Source organism: Lacerta agilis, chromosome 15, assembly GCF_009819535.1.
Source record: "Lacerta agilis isolate rLacAgi1 chromosome 15, rLacAgi1.pri, whole genome shotgun sequence".
NCBI classification, from domain to species: Eukaryota; Metazoa; Chordata; class Lepidosauria; order Squamata; family Lacertidae; genus Lacerta; species Lacerta agilis.
Genome location: NC_046326.1, coordinates 29,504,371 through 29,524,057, shown reverse-complemented (window position 1 = coordinate 29,524,057; position 19,687 = coordinate 29,504,371). Strand labels below are relative to the sequence as shown.

Genomic DNA, 19,687 nt, shown 5'->3' with positions numbered 1-19,687 from the left:
AGAATGTCGCAGTCTTAGGTTGAACAGAAAAACGGAACGACTGCAATTTAGACACGGGTGGCGAGTTCGAAACACATGAAAAAGAAATAATAATTGTCAGATCAAAACATACGAGACAGAACACACATTGAATATTTAGTCCATGCTTAATACAGGTTTTGTTTTGTTTTAAAAAAATGGTAACGGAATACTTCAGCTTCCTTAGTTTTGCGAGGGTGTGTTTCAATAGCGTTGGCAGAACAAAGGCCAAAGTATTTTATTTTTATTTTTAAATCCAGGTAGGCCAGGAGCTGCTAGCTCAAATCCTAGCTTTCTTTTTGGATCAGAGACCACATCGAGCAGCAAGAAAACCCCTTTCAAAATATGTTCTGATTCTGGGGTCTGCTAACATTATTTCCATAAGCAGTGGACTTTTATAGAAATACACACACACACCTTGGACTACAGATTTCTCCCATCCTTCGCCAATCGCCCTTTGCCAACCTGATGCTCTCTAGATGTTTTGGACCCCCCCCCCCCATCTCTCACCAGCTCCCTCCAGATGAGGTTGGCAAAGGTGGCACAAAACCAACATGAACACATCAGTTCATCCATCTAGATCAAAACCTTGAAGGGCTGAGCTGGATTGTTGTCTGCCTCAAATAATATGCCTTCATTCAAAATTACCTCACAAGGTCCTGGACGCAACAGCTACCCCCTACTCTACTGTGAAGGGTCCCACGTGTAATACAAAAATGGGTTTCTCCAACCCACAAGGGCCTCCTGTCTCCCATCCCCCACTAAGCAAAAAGCTGCCTGCTCCCTGTCTGCCGGACGACTTGGACATGCCACACTCGATTTTTGAGGCCCTTTGGCCACAGTTTTCAGGGGTTGGGTTGGAATGACAAGGGGAGGGAGGAGAATGAGGTTGGTCTCCAGAAAGTCTGCCTTCCCCACACATGGGGCTAATAAGAACTTTTAACCTTTAAATCACTGAAAGACGACAAGCATTTCTGTGTTTCTCTCAGGCATAAAATGAGGCAGCTTGGACAACCAGATGCAACTGGCCAAGCACGGTTGTGTAAAAAGACGGGGTTTTGGCAGGTGCATGGAAAAAAAGGGAGCAAGGGTTCCCTATTCTACATAGGTCCATGAACTCGGCTGACCTCAAGAGAAAATCATATGGGCAAGTTGCATGGGGCACCACCATGTTGCATCCTGCACCCAAACTGCTTTTTTGCATGGGTGGTCCTATCCTCTCATGGCTGAGGCCTGGGTATCACAACCACACATATGGGGCGAGTTGGCCGGGGCTTTTTTGGGGTCCCACTGGGGTGGGCAATAAGGAAGCGTGCACACTTCTTGCAACCCTGTAGGCAGGTCCAGCCACCATAGTGCGTTAAGGGGCCTGGCTCCTCCAAAGGAGAAGGGTCATATCCCGTCTCCCCCCCCCAGGTGACGGGATGGGGGGGGGAGAGCTGGATGGACTCTCCTGCAGCTACAACTCAGGTGCCCTGGGTGGCTGTTACACAGGGGTCAAAACAAACCAGGCTGGGAACATCTCTGTGATGCACAGAGCCTGCAAAGAACACTTTCTATTGGGGAGAAAATGAAGAGGGAGGGATGAAGTCAACACCCAAGGTTTTGATTTTGCAATTCAAGATCAGCAGGCAGAGCAGGCCAAAATGTGTGGGGGCAATGAGGCTTGCTGGCCCCGGAAAGCAGGAAAAGGCTGGTCCCAAGATGCAGGGAGAGCACAAGCCAGGGAGGAAACACAAAGGCCGAGGTTACAATCGTGTACAAATGGAACTCTTCTCCTTGACCAAAGGTTCAAGGAAAGGAAAGCCTTCTCTCGCCCTCAGATATGTTAAGAAATAATAATAATCAATAAATAAACCCTTACATTTCATCATTACAAGAATTTTTTTTTTAAAAAAAAAAATCTTTCAGAGCAAGGGCAGAAACAAAACAAAACAAAAAAATCCATACCACCGAAAAATTTCAAGACAAGCTTCAGCTTTACTCGTTAATACAAGATGTCTTTTGAGAAACTTTCCCCCACCCTGACGAAGACAACGAGCAGTTATTAGTGTTTTTTCTTTCTTTCATACACTGCATGTATGCATATGTGTATATATATATACACACAGACATATACACAAATACATATACAGTACATATAAAACAGTACTCATATGACCAGGCTTCCACCACCACCATCTTGTGCTCGGTTGTGGTCCCTTGTGAGAACCGGACTGTTCATTTGGCAGGCTTTAAAAATACTGTCGAAAAAGACCATCGGGGGCAGATGCCGATCCCACTGAAAACACACTGCGTTTTTCACAAGACACAAGAGGATTTCATTCTAACACCTTAATCTTGTGTTGCTGTTTTTTAAAAAGGAGAACGGTACATCAAAACGAGGACTTCTTACACAGACTCACGAGAAGTATTTAGACACAGACTGAATGGAATTTTCTAGAAGGAGGTTCTTCGGAGAACGTTTTCAGCTCTCTCAGATATGAAGGCAGGAAAGAATCTGCCCTGCACTGGGAGTGGGCAGTGGGAATAGCACAGGGCTATCGTTTTGGCATCACACGCTTAGGAGAACAGGGATCTCTCAGTTTCTCTTGGGATTGGTTAGATACATTCAGATCTGCCCCAAGACATTTCACTGTCCTGTGCCACCCAGGACAGGCACTGCAAGATGCCTAGGAAACAATGCCGGGTGCCAGTGCTCTGATCACATGCTGCTGAGCTCAATGAACCCGCTAGCCTTAATACTTTTGCACAAGTGTGCACAGGCACGCACACCCACAGCAACTGCCGGAGTTATTTGGGGATGAAGCATAGTTGTGAAAATATCAATTCCACAGGCTAACTCATACAGGAGCCTCAAGTAGTCCTCCCATGCAGAAAAGCCTCCAGGTGACTGTAGCAGCTGTGCGGTTCCAACAGGGGCTACGGTCACCTGCAGAGACTGCGCTTCCAAACCCTCCTTAGCACTGCTACCACACACACTCTCGTTCTCCAGAAACACCTGCCTTCTTGCTGCCTCTACGAGAACAAAGTGGCAACCTCGTTTTCCCACTGCTACGGGAAGCTGCCGGGGGTGGGGGAAGTAGGAAAGACAGCAGCACTTCCAAGGAGGGATCTTTTGAGTACGGCCACTGTGTCAAGACTAGCAGCTGCTCCTGCCTTCCTGGATTTTGAGCCCTGCAAAACGGTCCATTGGCGGGCTCCTGTCTTCCTATCAAAACTGGCCAGGCAAAGCCTCCACCGTTGGGTAATGTAGTGTGGGAAGGAAGGGCAGGTAGCCTCCTCCTGCCAGGAGATACTCCAGCACAAAGAGCAGAAGCCAGTCACAGGGACTGTGGAGCTCACACTACTGCCCTTGTCAGCAGTGGGCACCAAGCATTGACTTGGCCAAAAAGACCAGTTTTGGGGGGTGGCCGAAGAACTGAACTGGCATCCCTGCCTCCTCCAACCAGGCTTCATAGGAATGTCCTTGGAAGGCCTTCACAGCAGCCTAGTGTCCTCCCCCTGGGCGCTTTCAGACTACAGCTCTCATCAAGCATAGTCCAAACCATGAGGTTAGCCAAAGTGATCGTAGGAGGAACCCATCTGAGGTGCTTGGTTATATGGGGAGCCCCATGGGAAGAGAATCACTTTCTACATACTGCAAAGGTTTGTTTCATATATATCTATCTCACTTGTACGAACACTTCTGCCTGCCAATTTCAAACACCTCCACCCCCTTGGCCCGATATTTGGTTTTTTCTTTTTTTCTTTTTTAAGGACAGAAGGCACTTTTTTAAAAAGGAAAAAGAAACACTGCATTTCAGGACGCCATGGAATGAAGGAAAATAACCCACAGTGATGCGCTCTTTTGCTTGAACATACAGTTTCCAACAAGAACAGTTATGGAATCCTAAGCCTTCCCTTTCAACCGAGCCTATTCATTTGGCCTGCCGATTTTCTTTTAACACAATCCCTACCCCTCATCTAAGGAGCGGGGGGAGAGTTCAATATCCACCCTAAACTTCACTCCCAATTTTGTATAAAAGTATCCGGGACCACGAGGTCTCTACAAAGTTTGTCACAATCATTTTATGCACCAGCCTCGTTGAAACAAAGGGAAACCGCCCAGGGGAAACTCTTAAGTGCCCTTGGACATTGCCCTACATTGCATTCCGGCTTGCATAAGAAGACTTCAGTGCATCAGTTTGCCAGTAAGTCACTGGGATCCAGTGTAATGCTGTAATTCTACGCAGCAGCTTGAAATATACCTCAAACCAGTAATACTGTTTGGCCGCCTGACATTGATTTGGAGCGCAAGGTCGGCTCTCCCCTTTTTCTACAGGTTGCCTATTTGAGAAGATGGCTCTCCCAATGCCACGACCCTCCCTTCCCCCAGGCCAAACCCATCTTAGTGTCCTCCCAGGAGATCTTTCATCAGCCACGCCAAACAGCTCACGTGTTGCACAGGAACCTGTATCAAGTCCTGCCACTTTCTGAAGACATGCACAACTTGCCGCATCAAATTCCATTTTCATGTCCAAAGAAAAAAAGAAGGAATCTCAACTAATTCTCCCTCGTTGCAACAGTTTTCTCCAGAGAGATGGGCTCATTCCATCCTCCATTAAAAAACAAAATATCCCAACGAGAATTGGAAGGTTCTTCAAGTTGCTAAGCTTCTGAACAAAAAACGGTTTGAGCTGTGATAAGCTTCTGGTTTCTCACGGATGCTGCCCAGCACTTCTGAGCATTATGTACAATGTTGCAGCAAGTCTTCTAAGTGAAATCCCCTTAGCTACGAATACACATAATGTAAACAGCAACATTTCCATACGGTACCTCTAAAGTCTAGAATAAAGTTATCATGATCTTCTGTTAAAGATTCCCAAAACTGAATTTACACATAGAATGCAGGGGTTTCCTAGCAAGTGTTACCAACCTGAAATATTGGGGGGGAGGACAGAGTAGGAGGGTGCAACAAATCTGCAGCTAAGAACTCCTTCGGCAGAGTTAAAGCTGGTCTTTGATTGGGTTAGGACTTCCACCGATGCCACCTTGAATTCATTGGACAGAGGTTACCACAGAACCCGGTTCTTTTCCATTCACTGTTAGTAAAACAGTGATGATCCTTGGGGGAAAGCATCTGATATGGAGAAGAAAAATAACAACAACAAAAACCTTCTTTTACTGTGAAATAAACTCGAAACGGAAGTCGGGTCTTCAGACTGTCAGTCAAAAGTTTTCATGGGGGTATGTGTGTGGGGTTAATCCTGTTTGGGCGGGAGTTGCCGCTTCCAGGCTTCGTTCAAGTAAACTAGTCGTTTGTAGTTGATGATAAGGAGAATGAAGTTCAGCAAGTACGTGACAACGCAGATAATGCAGAATTCCTTCAGGACAAAGTACAGAATGTAGGCCAGGTACAAGGATCCTATTACCGACACTATGGAAGACATCATGAGGACTAGCGCCGCTACCGCACTTGCCGTCATACCTGCAAAAGACAAAGCAGTTACTTGGCACAGTTTTGCACAACACAGCCCAGCCGGGCCATTCCCAATTTCTCATTTAAAAAAAGATAAGTTTAATATACCATTCAAAGCAGACTTGGAGAGATGGAGAGGTGTTTTGTTACACACACACACCAGCTGGAAGCTGGAAGTCAGCAGCAGCACCTCCACTTTGGAACTCCCTGCCTATTGATATCAGGCAGGTGCTTCCACATGACTCTTTTCGGCATCTGCTAAAACCATTTTTGTTTAGACAAGCCTACCCAGATGTCTAGAAAATTGATGCAGGTTTTTAAAATTGATGCAAGTTTTTTGCTTTGCTATTTTAACTTTTTGAATGTCTTCAATCATTTTGGTTAATTTTTCTTTGTGATAATTTTACTGTTTTATCTTTGTTCGTAAACTGCTTTGTGGTTTTACTACAATCAAGTGGTGTAACTGTATCAATTTTTTGAAACAAGTAAAACAAATAGGTCAGACACCGCAGCACTAACAGATTGTCAGGCAGAGAAACAGGATTTGTTCAAGGACTTTTGCATTCTTAAAATGCTTAAAACCTCAGAGGTTACGAGCTCCAAGCCCTGGTGCCGATGTTAAGTTTGCTCCATCTTACTCAATTCATGGAAACTGGCTGTAAAAAGTAGCAAGGCTCAGAAGGCTTCAAGGAGGATTAGATACACAACTCATGGAGGAAGGAGCAGGGGCCTGTCCTCAGCTATTCCCCCCAAAAAGGTACTTCACAATGCTGCCCACCACCAAAATATCAAAGACCACCAATTACCATAACACTTCAGTTGAGGCTCCTGGGATATCCAGCGAGGAATTTTAATGCACAGCACCTTTGCAGAGAAGGTGTGCAAGTCCTTCCTCTGTTACATTATGCAGCGCCAACACCGGGCACAGCATTTTAAAGCGGATGCAAGCACAGAGTGGTCACTGCCACAAGACGCTGACAACCTGAAGTTTGACAGCCGGGAGAGCAGGAACAGCAGGAGTGGGGAGGGTGGGAGGAAAGGAAGGGTTAATGAGAGCAAATGCTGCGAAACACCCACTCAGGCTTGCAAAGAAGCCCCATCAGTTATACTGACTCCAAGGATTTGCAACCCGCCGGGAGCCTGAAAACAAGAAGGGCCAGCTTCCTTCTGAGTTACAGCCTGGTTTTGTCTGGAATGGATTCCGCCTCACCAAAGGCAACCAGGTGAGTGGCTATTTGCAAGCCTGTGCATTCACTGAAAATATGGTTTTTGATTATCTGGAGGAAGGGAGTTTGGGGAGGGAATCCGAAGTGAGGAACACAGGGGATGGTTCCCGCCACATTCCCCATCATTTGTGATGCAGCGGAGACATTTTCCCCAGCCCCGAAGAATGGCTGACAACTAACAAATGTGTGTTAATTTTGACGGCTGGGAATTGGCTATTCTTTCCAGCCCTGCTTTAGGATTTGTGGGTGTTACTGTGGTTAAGGACTATGAGCTGTTGACCTGCTTGTTCAGACCATGGAATAGGAAAGGCAGTTCAGTGAAGATACAGGATGCAGCTGCACCAGGAACCAAGTTTATTCAGCAGAAGGTGTGTGACCCTGAGCACCACAGACAAAAGACAATGGAAAATGGAGGGAGGGAAGTTTTGACACTTACCAAGTAACATTTGTAGAACATAGAACACAAGACCGAAGACGCTGTTCGGTTGATTTATTGCACTGTCTTTTCCAAAAATGGAACCCAGCAGGCCAAAACCTCGACCCCATCTGAAAGACAGTGGAGCAGTTAGTCTGTGTTGCATGAATCAGATTGTTTTGCCTCCTCCTACAGTAAGTCAGGCAAGTGGGAAAGGAGGCCTTGCACACACAGCTCGGCCACATCTGCCACATACATACAACACAACAGAGAAGACTGGAATCACTTGATTCAGAAGCTGCAGTTATGGTGCAAAATGCTGTGGCACAATCGCTGACAGCATGGAACACCTGTGATCAAAGATCTGCACTGGCTACCAATTTGCTAGGTGCTACTATTAGCATATAAAGCCTGTAACAACTTGGGAACCATTTACCCACCATTTAGTCCAGTGTTTTTCAACCTTTTTTGGGCAAAGGCACACTTGTTTCATGAAAAAAATCACGAGGCACACCACCATTAGAAAATGTTAAAAAATTTAACTCTGTGCCTATATTGACTATATATAACGTAATTCTCTTGAATAGGAATCAAATAAACACAAAGAAAGTATTTTATAATTCTTGGACTTAAGAGCAGGGGTCCCCAAACTAAGACCCGGGGGCCGGATGTGGCCCAATCACCTTCTAAATGCTGCCCGCGGATGGTCCAGGAATCAGCGTGTTTTTACAGAATTGGAACCTGTCCTTTTATTTAAAATGCATCTCTGGGTTATTTGTGGGGCATAGGAATTTGTTCATATTTTTTTCAAAATATAGTCCAGCCCCAAGTAAGGTCTGAGGGACTCTAGTCTTGTACCTGACTGACTTTTTTGTGACAAAGACATGAGTGGAGAAGCTCCTGAGACATCCTGACATGATATAATTAACTGCCATGCCACACTTGAGAGCCCAGCCAATGTGGTGTTTCCCTTTTTTGTGATGATCTTGTGTACAATTCACGGCAGTGGTTGTCCACATACCTGTGCAATATCGTATATTCAGAATTCACACCCATGGCAATCTCGCAATTCCTAAACTGCCACCTGTACACCATCTGCTTGCCTTGTGAATGGGCGTTATTTATCCAGCAGTAGGTGAACACGCTGAATCAGTTTATTACTTCTCTTACACATGCACCTATGTGCCAATGTTAACAGTTCAATAAAGACTAAGAAAAATCGACACAAAAACAAAAACCGAGCAAAAATACAATAGCAGCCAAAGATATCCGCACCCACAGGACCCAGCGCCACCTCCGTTGGAGGTGGGCGAATTCCCAGTGAACTCTACCATTCGAGCTGCGGCTCCAGGCCTTGGAGCCTGGTGTCCCTCTGACACTCTCTGTCCTGGGAGTGGCGGGGGGGGGGGCACGCCAAGTGGGAAACAGGGAAGTGTTGTTAGGGAAGCAATGGGGCCTCGCTTTGGCGCTGGGCTGCCTTTTCAGGGCGGGTCAGAAACGCAAACCAGCCGGCGAGAAGCGCCCCTCATTCCGCCCTCCCGCGAAGCCCCAGGCCAAGCCCTTCCCAAAGGGAAGCCCCGCTAAGGCGGCCTCAGAAAGCGAGCCTGCTGCTTCCTCCTGCAGACTTGGGGACGACGGGGCTCCCTTCAGAAAACCGCCGCCGCCGCTCCAGCCTCCCTCTTACCGCCTTCAAACCTCTTCCCTCGTTTGATCACCAGAGCTGCCTCGTGCCCGCTACTTACCCGCCACGTTCCCTCAGGGCGCCGGCCGAGCAGCGCAGCCGAGCGAGGAGGTTGCGGGGGAGGCGGCGGCGGCAGCGAGACCAACCCGCCCTCCTCACGCACGCGCACGCCACCAAGCGCCATCACCAGACACGCCTTCGCGCGCGTTGGTCCATTTCCCAGTCACTTGAAGGAAGGCAACAACAACGGCCGGGACATTTTTCCCACGGCACACCAGGCAACATCTCGCGGCACACTAGTGTGCCGCGGAACAGTGGTTGAAAAACACTGATTTAGTCAGCAGAGGTGACCCTGTTACAGTTGCCACATAATAACAGTTCCACATTGTAAGAAGTCAACTTTTTAGTGTGGCAGCACCTACACTTCATGTTGTGATCTGCAAAGGAAGGGCAGTACAGTATACAAATCTAATAAACAAAACAAATAAATACACTCTGGAACTCCCTGCCTATTGACATCGGGCAGGTGCCTTCACTGTACTCTTTTCAGCACCTGCTAAAAACGTTCTTGTTTAGACAAGGCCACACAGATCTTCAGAAAGTTGGGGTGAGTTTTAATCTGCTTTTAGTCTATCATTATTTTATCTTTGTGAAAGCTTTCAATTATTGCCATTAATTTTCCTAATGAATTTTATTGTATCTTTTTTGTAAACCACTTCAGAGGGTTCCCCCCCCTACAGTCAAGCGGTGTATAAATTTTATGAAATAAATAAAGCTATGAAATAAGCGCTTCCCTTTCATCTAGTGGCTGGCTTTGAGGGTGAAATATTGTGATGTTTACCTGGTGACATATCATGAAGTTGAAAACCAGATATTGCCTAGCCCTAACAAAGACTGAGCCTGACTTCACTGCTTTGTCAGACTCATTTCTCCCAGTGGTTTAAGCATATTAAAACCATGACCTCACAGTTTAATTTCTGACCATGATTCCAGACAAGCCGAGGAAGGCTTTCTGCAGCATTAGGAATGCAGGCAGTGCCCTCAACGGCCCTTGAGGGCTGCTATAAAAAGGGCTCATTTGTGGAGTTCAGGCAACTGTGGTGAGCCTTCGGCTTCATACCACCGCTAAACGGAACCCTTTATGCAAACCTCAAAGAGAAACTGCTCCTGCTGCTTCTTGCCAGGATGCTCTGTGGCTCCTCTGCTCAGTAATTAAATTTGTTACAGGATAATAAAGGATTTGGGGATTAGTAAGTCCATAAACTTGCTGTGTTGTTTCCATTGCTACTGGAACTGGGGGTCTTCTGTCAGCTGCTCTCTTAAATTTTTCTGCTTTACTCGTTTTTTATGGTTTTTTGGATTGGAGTTTTTTGTGGTTGTTTCGTTTTGTTTTTACATCAGATGAAATGTAACTTGCCCTTAAAAGAATCACTCAGGTTTCAGATGAGCAACACCAGTTATTAGCAAGTCCTTTTGCACTGTAGTGCAGCCAGTGAGGCCATGAATGGGCCACGCATGGATTCCAGTTTGTTAAATTGTGCAGGGCCGGCAAAAGGGTTCATAAGAACATAAGAAGAGCATGCTGAATCAGGCCAATGGCCCATCTAGTCCAAGGACCCCCTTCTCACACTGACCAATCAGGTGCCAAACCTGCAAGCAGGATTCGAGCATAACGGCACTCTCCCATCCTGGGGTTTCCAGCAACTTGTATTCAGGAGAATTGGTGCCTCCAACTGTGGAGGCAGAGCAGAGCCGTCCTGGCTAGTAGCCCTCTCCCTGCCATGAATTTCTCTAATCCTGTTTTAATGCCGTCCAAAGCAGGGGGCGAGTTCAAGACTGTATGAAAGTTCTACTCAGAGGCGACCTACTGAAATTAATGGCTCTACATTAACCACTTCTATTAACTCCAGTAACTCCACTCTGAGTATGACTAAAACTGGATACGACCCTTGGCCCTCCACTTCTGCCTGAGCTGGGCTTGAGGATAAGGATCCTGCGGTAATCCGCTAGATTGTGTTGCTATCCTACTGGTGCACATTGTACATATGTATTCAGGCCCGATTCCATCAAATTTACTGAGCATCCAGCTACATTCCAAGCTTGCAGGCAAAGAGGATGATTGGGATCAGAAGGTGCCCTGGAGGGAGGATGCAACATAAAGTGCTGTAGCTTGGTGGTAGAGCACCTGCTTTGCATGCAGAATGCCCCAAGTTCAATGGAGGAGATAAAAAAGTTACTAGCCATGATGTGTCTCTGAATACTGGAGGCCGTAACACTAAGAATCACAAACCATGGAGGGTGGTGTTGCAGTCAGGTCCTGCCTGCAGACTCCCCACTGGGGCATCTGGTTGCCTGCTGTGGGAACAATATGCTGAACTAATACGCCCCTTTTGGCCTGATCCAGCTGTAGGGCTTTTCTTAGGTTCCAAGTGCAATGAGTGCCTAACTTTAAGGAAGGCTTCCTGTACAAGATAAGGATTTTCTCACAGTCCCGCTTACGTTTCACCCACATTACCCAATTCCAAACTGGGACACCACTGCTAATCACCACCTAAGCACACAAATGCCCAACCCATGATGCGTTTGGGAAAAAATCTTCTAAAACATTACACAACTTCAGAAAACATTTCACCTACAGAAGATATGACTGCTGGCAAATATTTCAGGATAATGTGCAGGGAGCTGCCAAGGTTAAACACCTGACACACACACCCCAACAGAATTAATGCAAAGTCCACCAACTTTAATTGTAGCAAAGGGTCGAAAACAATCAGTTTCCTGGTCCCCTATGATGAACAGTCTCATCTCTAGGCCACCTTGCAGAGAAAGCTTGGCTCCTTTTAAGGCCACAAATGGCTAACATACAGCACATGTGGAGAGGAAGGCTAGTAACTTTCCTACACTTACACCTGCTAGGCTGACCTTTTTTCCAGCAACTATCCAGCTTTACGTTGAACACAGTGGAGTTGGCAGCAATTTAGGCAGTATTTTGTAAGGTCCCGTACAGTACTTCTACAGTTTAATTGTGAAAATCTTAGAGCACCTTGTATGTTTAAATCTAGCACACCTGCTCTGGGAGCCAGCTTCCAAAAAATCATTAAAAAGATTGATTTTCCAGGAACTGGCCAGAAAACACAACAGGAAAAATTCCACTGTTTCTGGAAAATGACACACCTGGGTCTTCTCCAGTCCCAAATGAGAAGCAAGACATCTTTGTGTGCCATCTGAAAAAGTTTGAGGGGGATTCTGAGCAGAAGACATCCTTGCACAGCATAATGAAGGAGGTGTTAAGAAATAGATAAACCAATCATTCCTTCTGGTTTTCCAGTCTCCAGATTACTGATTCCCTTTAGCTGTGCCATATTGCTTCTAATTATTACCAGGGCATCAAATTTCAGAACTGGCTGCAATTAAGGTGAAAAGAAGAATGATATTCATCCAGCAGTGCACAAAATCTCCTGCTTGGCTCAGCCAGAGGAGCATATCTTGACCTGTGACCCCTGCAATGTTCAGGGAGTTCCCTTGCAGGAGCAACAATGTGCTTCAAACACATCAGCTAATGAGATGAATGAAAATGTTCATTCTTGGGGGGGGGGGTGTTGGGACAATAGTGACACAGCAAACTGTCTTATATGGAGTCACACCTCTGGTCCATCCAGCTCAGTTCTGTCAACAACATTTCAAGTTAGGTGTTTTCCCAGGTCTACCTGGGAGTGCTGGGGATTGAGTTTGGGACCTTCTGCATGCAAAGCAGATGCTCCATCGCTGTGCTATGGCCCTTCCCCAGAGCCTGTATCTTTGCCAAGCTATATCATAGAATAGTAGTTGGAAGGGACCCTGAGGATCATCTAGTCCAACCTCCTGCAATGCAGGAATATGCAGCTATCCCATATGGAGGACTGAACCTGCGACCTGGCATGATTAGCATCGTGCTCTAACCAACTGAGCTGTTCTTCCTCCAGTCTGCTAGCTTCTCTTTCGTTTCAGCCACATCCCAACTGTCCTTGGATGGGCTTACTGGGCCAGCCCCTGACCTGGCAGTGCTCTAGCTTGCAACTGACCCTCTGGGTGGACTCTACACTGTCCTGCATGCCAAGCTAATCCAACTGTGCCACGACTCACTCTATCAGTTGTCTACTGGCCAACTCTGACAAACAACAGCTAGGAATCAAGCAATGCTCAATAAGTAGGGCAGCAGGGAAAGATGTGACGGGAAAAGAGGCAGGAGAGGTCAATCAGAAAGGTCAGGAAGTCTAGCAGCAAATAGGAGCTGAAGGTCATCATGGCAATGGGTTGGGAAACTCAGTTCAAAGTATAACTAAAAAGATAAAACAGCACACTATTGTTAAGGAGTTGAGAAAATATGCCGCTTTCCCAGCTTTTACTTGAAGGATTTGTTTGACAAAACAAACCACAGGACCCCTACCCTGTCCCAACAGGAATGAGCTGTCAATCCAGCCTCCACACAACACAGGCAAAAAAAAAACCCAAGCTGCTGCCTGCCAAACTATTAGCAAGTCAACATGATAAATAGCAACAGTGCAAAACTGAGACTTTCTGAGACTGCTAGTGTACTGATGAAAATCTTTCACACAAATAAGATTTCCCCAGGGATCTTATGATGTTTAGTAAGCCTCTTTTCTGACAACACTCCCCATTACCGTAAGACAGACACAGGGCTTTAAAACCAAGTTGAAGTTTTTGCACAGGCTGTGTCTTTGAAAAATAAAAGTGAATCTATTTCACTGAATTGCTCAAAATGTGATGAAAACTGTATCTGAATATTGCAAAATCTATAGCATGTCTGACAAAAAAAGTCTGTGGTATTAGGGAACATGCACAACACTTCTGGCTCTAAGAAGTGGATCACAATTCCCTATGAAAGCACAAGGAATTTACAAAATCTTTTTGAAAAGGATTAAAGTATTATGACACCAAGCAAGCCAGCACTGTGGCAAAATGCAGAGTGTCCATATCATGCACTGGTCTTTGGTGCAGAACCTGGGGAATATCTGCATAAAAGGAAGAAACCACTCGCCTGCAAAAGCATGTACCAGCTTAGTGGAGGAGGCCTGGAAAGCTCTGTTCTGCTTGCACTGGCCCATTGCATAGTTGTTCTTCCCATGGGAGGCAAGTCAAAGCACTCTGTCCCTCTTCCTCCCATCTGCTCACTGAAAATCACCCACATATAGTTCCTTGTAACCGATGTCAACAATATTACTGATAAATACAAGGCAGTAATAAATGCATGAGAGCTTGGGAGAATGGAATTTGTAGCTTTGAGCAAACGCCACTGCATTAGGAGGGTGATCTCCAACTGAGCCAAAGGCTTAACAATGTCTCAATCTGCCCTGAACTGGGGCCTCTTTCACCAGTGGAGATCAAGATAGAACTGAGTTCTCTTACTATTGGGTGGGAAATGCTGGTGTAGGAACACAGGCTGCATCTGCATAATAAACAAGGTTCTTTGACATTATCTGGATAAGTGCATTTAATTCATCCCTCAATTTGACAAGCTCCTTTCCCACTGTTGCTTGCACAAACCCACACTCCAACCTTACCTCCCAAACATTTCCCACACCCAACCTCACCCCACCTGCTAGCTTCTGAGACACCATGCAAGTTCCTGCTTTAATAATGATACACATGGTTACTGCGGAAATTGGTCTCAGTCCAAATAAAACTGTCAGCTGACACCTCCTGCTCCTTCCCCACAGCCTAATTTCTGTCCTTCAAGTGAGTGACCGTAGATCAAAGCCAAAATCAAAACAGTCCAAGACACACACCCGTCAGCTAACAGCCTCACCCATTTTTTTCCCTTCTCTGCTTCCACCCTGCACTCATTCACTGCCACTCCCTCTCCTACTCAAAAATGTTGCTCAACACATACAGATTCCTGGCATGCTGCATAGCTCTTATCCTGGAGCCCAAGCCTCTTTGCAAAAGAATTTCTTCCAAGGGTCTGGAGAGAAAACAAGAGGCTACATTCAGCCAATGGTCTAGATCTAGAACACTTGTTCAAATACAACAACCTGAATACATATAGGGGGCCTTCCCTGTCCTCCTCACTCTCTGCTAGAGAAAGTTCCCAAACAGGTCCAACACATCTTGGTTCAGTAACTGAATCTTCCAACATTTGAAGCCTTTTATCTCACTCTTTAGTTGAAAAAGGCTCCCATAATTAATTACAAATATTAGTATGGTAGATCAGAAGAATTACAAAGATCAGTCCCTGTCCTCAGGTTAAAAGTTTTATCTATTTACTTAAGTTCCTCCACAAAAAGCACACCCTAAAACCACTCTCTGTAGGACAGGAACTCTTCATGCTAATCTTAGGGGTTATTTGACTATAATGTGGTTGCAGATTTGTCACCAAATGACCTCAGCAGAAATTCCAGAATGCAACACACTATTTGCCGGTAGGTGTTAGCAGCTATTGTTCATCTTATGGAAAGCTACACCCACTCTGACTGCGTATTTTACTCTTCTGACAGCTTCTCTTCCTATGTGATGTGTACAGTATCCTCTCTCGTGTTCACAGGTGGCCTTTTGGCCTCACACTCTTGTAATATTTATCTTCCCTAAACTGTCTCTGTGTCTGGTAACTAAGACCACTTCACATATCTGATGAAGCACACTCTTGTCCACAAAACCTCTCCCACAACATCCTATGATGAGCTAGAGCTCTTAGATCTAACAGCGGTGACCAAGATTTGCTCCAAGACCTGTCAGCTGCAACCCTGTAGGTAGACTGGTCAGCATTAATCACCCCATAGGGCAGTTATATAGTGGTGAGACCCAAGATTTTTTATTTACTTATTGCAGTTATTTTCCACCTTTTTCTCGAAGGAGCTCAAGGGGGCATAAATGGTTCCCCCTCTCCTCATTTAATCCCCACACCAGCTCTTGTTAGGTAGGCCAGGCTAAGAGGCAATGACTGGCACCCAAGGTCACACAATGAGCTTCATGGCAGAGTTGAGACTCGGACCCTGGTCTTCCAGTCCGACCCTCTATCCACAGCCAACTCCTCCCACTCTTTTATCACCCAAATTCATTGATGCTATCAGTCCTGCCCTAAGTATGGGCGGAATTGGAACTGCACCCTCTGCACCTGCACAGCAAGACCCGAAACCACCCAAGGAGGTGGAAGCAGCAGGAGATACGTGTCGGGGCGTGACTGACGAGAGAGAAGGGGCAGGTGCGGTCTGTACATGCTCAGGGGCCTTTCCGCACCGTGGAGGGAAATAACTCAGGCCACCCCAGGTCCTCGCGGGGGGCGGCGGGGGAGTAGGTCAGACGCACTCTGCACACATTCGGGGACACCCTCTCCCCCCGAGCGGGTCTCCTCCCCGGCCCGCCTGACCTGGAGGCGATGGCGGCTGAGCAGCGGACGCGGTCGCTGAGGTCGCAGAGGGCCCGGTAGTGGAGGTCGCGGCCCTTCTCGCGCTCCAGGTGACAAGCGTAGAGTGAGAGGGCGATGCCGGCCAGGCACACGGCGTAGCGGGCCACCCGCTCCCAGCGCGGCACCGAGACTCGCAGGAGGACGGGCGCCGCCATCTTAGCCCAGCCCTCGCCTAGGCGGACCCGGCAGGAGACTTCTAGCCCCTGCGCGCGCGCAAGTTCACGCCACGACGCAAACTACGTCGCGCCACGCCCGCGCGTGTTGCTTCCCGCCCACCTATTGGCTGAGATGAGCCACTCCCCCTCCCCCGCACGCCCCTCGGCCTGGGTTCTTATTGCGGCTTCTCCTCCTCCTTTCTCTCTATCTCCTCTCTGAACGTGGCGCTCTCAGACGCGGAGCCAGCCGGCCAATCAGAACCACGGGCGCGTGCGTTCTCATGGCCCCGCCCACTCTCATCCTACAGTCAGTCCGGCCCCACCCACCGCACCGCTAGGAGCGCTTAGATAGGAGGATATCGCGAGGCTTGTGCGTGGCAAGGGAAGCCAGTGGGCGTGGTCCTCTACTGCTACATTCTGGCGGGGTTGAGAGTTCGAATCCTATGTTCGAATCCTGGGAGGGGGGTTACTTTAGTTTTTTTTGTATTATTTTTATTCCACTACAGTTTTTAATTATTTTTAAATACGTTTTTAGCTTTTCTTATTTTATCTGTGTTGTTTTAAATTGTGTAAGCAGCATAAATTCCCATCTGGTAATTTATGCAGTAGATAAATATAATGATAATGATCTTATTTTGAAAATTATCAACCACTTAATCTATCAAGTGTGTCGCCCGATTAGATTATTATCTCTTGATGCTTCCAATAATGGGCTGTATCCAACCTAAATTAGTCATAGACATTTATTTTAATCAATCTGCTCTTGAGTTTTATGTTTATTTTTATTAATAAATGTATCAGCCGCCCTTCAACAGCAGGTCCCAGGGCAAGTTGCAACAATTTGAACATTATAAATTAAAAACAGGCAGAACCCCTATGTCTTAAATACTTTTAATGTGTGTCTTTTTTATTTGAATGTATGAATTTGTGATTTTATAAATATTGTTTTGTAGAGTTCTTGTTGTTTAACCAGTTTTATTTATTTATCCCTGAGATTTCCAAACCCACCTTCCAAGACTTCCCAAGGCAGTTTACATTGACAGCAAATCTGTAATGTCTCTATAACATACTGTTTCAATCACAGTAACTCAGCCACTTTAAATGTAGTGAGTAGTACTGTAAAATTCAACAAACACAATGCAGCAGTCACCTTTTCAGTTAAAAGCCATGGGAAACTGGAGGTTGACTAGATGACCCTAAGAGTCCCTTCCAACTCTGCAGTTCTATTATTCTGTATTTTCTAGGTCAAACTTTCTCCCCTCTCCCGCCAGTATTTATATTAACTCATACTGAAAGGACAGAGCATTCAAAGACATCAGGCACAGTTACTATCTACACATTGGATCCAGACAGTAGGTCCCCTGTTGTTTGGCTCTATCTGGGGCTTGCCGTTCCGCATTAAGAGTCCCTTTTGTTCAGAGAAACAAAGAGGGTCCTGATGACATCCTTTGGAGCCATGAATGCTACCCTTGTGCGACTTTATTGTCCCTTGGACCACAGGAAGAAAGATGGGAGTGAATATTCTATGGATGCACTGCAACGCCATCCGCTAAGTATAACCAACCGTGCCAAGGGAATTGTCATGGGGGGAATGAGAATCTAAAATTAGACTTTAAACCATCATTTCATGGTATACTATTAAACTGCATATATTAGGCCTCTCTGTGGTCTACCCCTGCACACAAAATAATTTTCCTGCAACAACGGGCAAAGGATATTGATTGCCAATATTCATACGCCCATAGAACTTGCTCTCCGATATATCTTGATTCAGCATTGGAATTTCCTAGGTATGCTAGATATCTGAATAATTTAACTATCCCCAAATATCACCAGGCCTTTTGTATCTACCGGTAAATAATCTGACAATCCCCAAATATAGCCAGGCCAGATTTAACTGTCTCCCTTCCACAATATTGGAAAGGTGTTACTGAGCTGTCCCATAGGAAGGTCATCTGTGTCCCTGTAGAGGTGAAGTTGTCAAAACTTTGGGTCACATCTTCTTTGAATGTACCGGGGAATCTCCATAGTGAGGAATGTAATAGGCTCTTTTGCCACCTTTTGGCCAGGGAATTCCTGGCCACTGCTAACAGTTTGAATGATTCTTGGCTACTGTACTTTTTGTGATATTCACACGAAAAAAAGACTTTCATCCAAGGCTTATGCTCCCCACCGCCAATAAATAAATGTTTTTTTTTTTTTTTAGCTGAATGATTTTGCATCATTATTGTGAACCACCTTGGAGTTATTCTTAATGAAAGGAGAGATGACAATGGCTTTAAAATAAAGTTTAGTAGTTCATGTCCTACTTTTAAAAAATGTTAAGAATTGTTCTAATCTAAATAGATCAATGTTTTATGTCTTCAATGAATTGTTATCATTGTAAACAACCTTGGGGTTATTTCTTAATAAAAGGTGGTATCCAATGGATTTAAATAATTGTACAAAAATATAGTAACATCATATATAAATATATTCAAATAATAATAAATGTAATGATAAAATTACATTTTATTTATTTCCCGAATCAGACTTATATATATATATATATTTCATTTATCTCAGCTATCTATCATGCAAATATGTAATGATAATATAAAACAAAAATTATTTATTTGCAATGTTTATAAGTAGCTTTTTATATGATATATATAGCGGACTTGCTATGACAGCACAGGCCCAGGGTAGCTAACGTGATGCCACCCCCCAGGTGTTTTGGACTGCGAGGTGGCTGGTGGGAACTGTAGTCCAAAAGCACCTGGAGGGCACCAGGTTGGGAAAGGCCGGGCCTGCTTCACACTAGGACTTGGCAACGCATTGCTATGGTAACCCTGCGGCGAGGAAGGGGGTGATGTCTCTATGACGCCACCCGGGGGAGGGCTGTATTTGCGCCGCCAATAGCGAAGCAGAAGCCGCGCAGCTTGTGGAGGAGGAGGAGGAGAGCAGAGCAGGAGGGCGGCGCCAAGATGCGGCGTGAGCGCAGCCGGTCCAAGGTTGCTCTGTCGACGGTGTCGGCTGAGCCTCCTGCCGGCGTGGACGGGGAGGAGCAGGAGTCGGGCCGCTCCTCGTCGCCTTCGGAGGAGCGCGTGGAGCGGCTGCGGGATCGGACGTACCAGGGTGGCCCGCGGGGGCCCGGCGCGGGCGGGAAGGGCCGGAGCCGCCGCGAGAGGGAGCAGCGCACCAACTGGACCTCCCCGTCCGGCCACGAGCGCAAGATCACCGCCAAGATCCGCGCCAGCATCGCCAAGCGCCGCCGCCAGCAGCAGAGCGGGCCCCGATCCTCCCAGCTCCGGAGCCGCAGCAGGAGCCGGCGCCGCACCGCCACCGCC

General features: G+C 46.4%; 1 protein-coding gene across 2 annotated transcripts; it reads right to left on the bottom strand.

Moving 5' to 3' along the window:
* Positions 1-3,760: 3,760 nt before the first annotated feature.
* On the bottom strand, positions 3,761-16,480 carry VKORC1L1 (vitamin K epoxide reductase complex subunit 1 like 1). Of its 2 annotated transcripts, XM_033171489.1 has the most exons (3): positions 16,165-16,470; positions 7,142-7,251; positions 3,761-5,488 (listed from the first exon to the last, which is right to left on the bottom strand). In XM_033171489.1, exons 1-3 carry the CDS (start codon positions 16,356-16,358, stop codon positions 5,262-5,264), a joined length of 531 nt encoding a protein of 176 aa, XP_033027380.1. In that variant the 5' UTR covers positions 16,359-16,470; the 3' UTR covers positions 3,761-5,261. The 2 variants fall into 2 exon arrangements, with proteins under 2 accessions (XP_033027380.1, XP_033027381.1); XM_033171490.1 differs by lacking the exon at positions 7,142-7,251 and having other exon boundaries at positions 16,165-16,480.
* Positions 16,481-19,687: the final 3,207 nt, after the last annotated feature.

Bases quoted from the DNA above. Each gene is read 5' to 3' on its own strand.
- VKORC1L1 (XM_033171489.1), bottom strand. From the start codon at position 16,358: ATGGCGGCGCCCGTCCTCCTGCGAGTCTCGGTGCCGCGCTGGGAGCGG. The intron at 7,252-16,164 runs GTCAGGCGGGCC...ACTGTCTTTCAG, and splicing joins TCAGCCGCCATCGCCTCCAG to ATGGGGTCGAGGTTTTGGCC. The intron at 5,489-7,141 runs GTAAGTGTCAAA...TGTCTTTTGCAG, and splicing joins TGTTCTACAAATGTTACTTG to GTATGACGGCAAGTGCGGTA.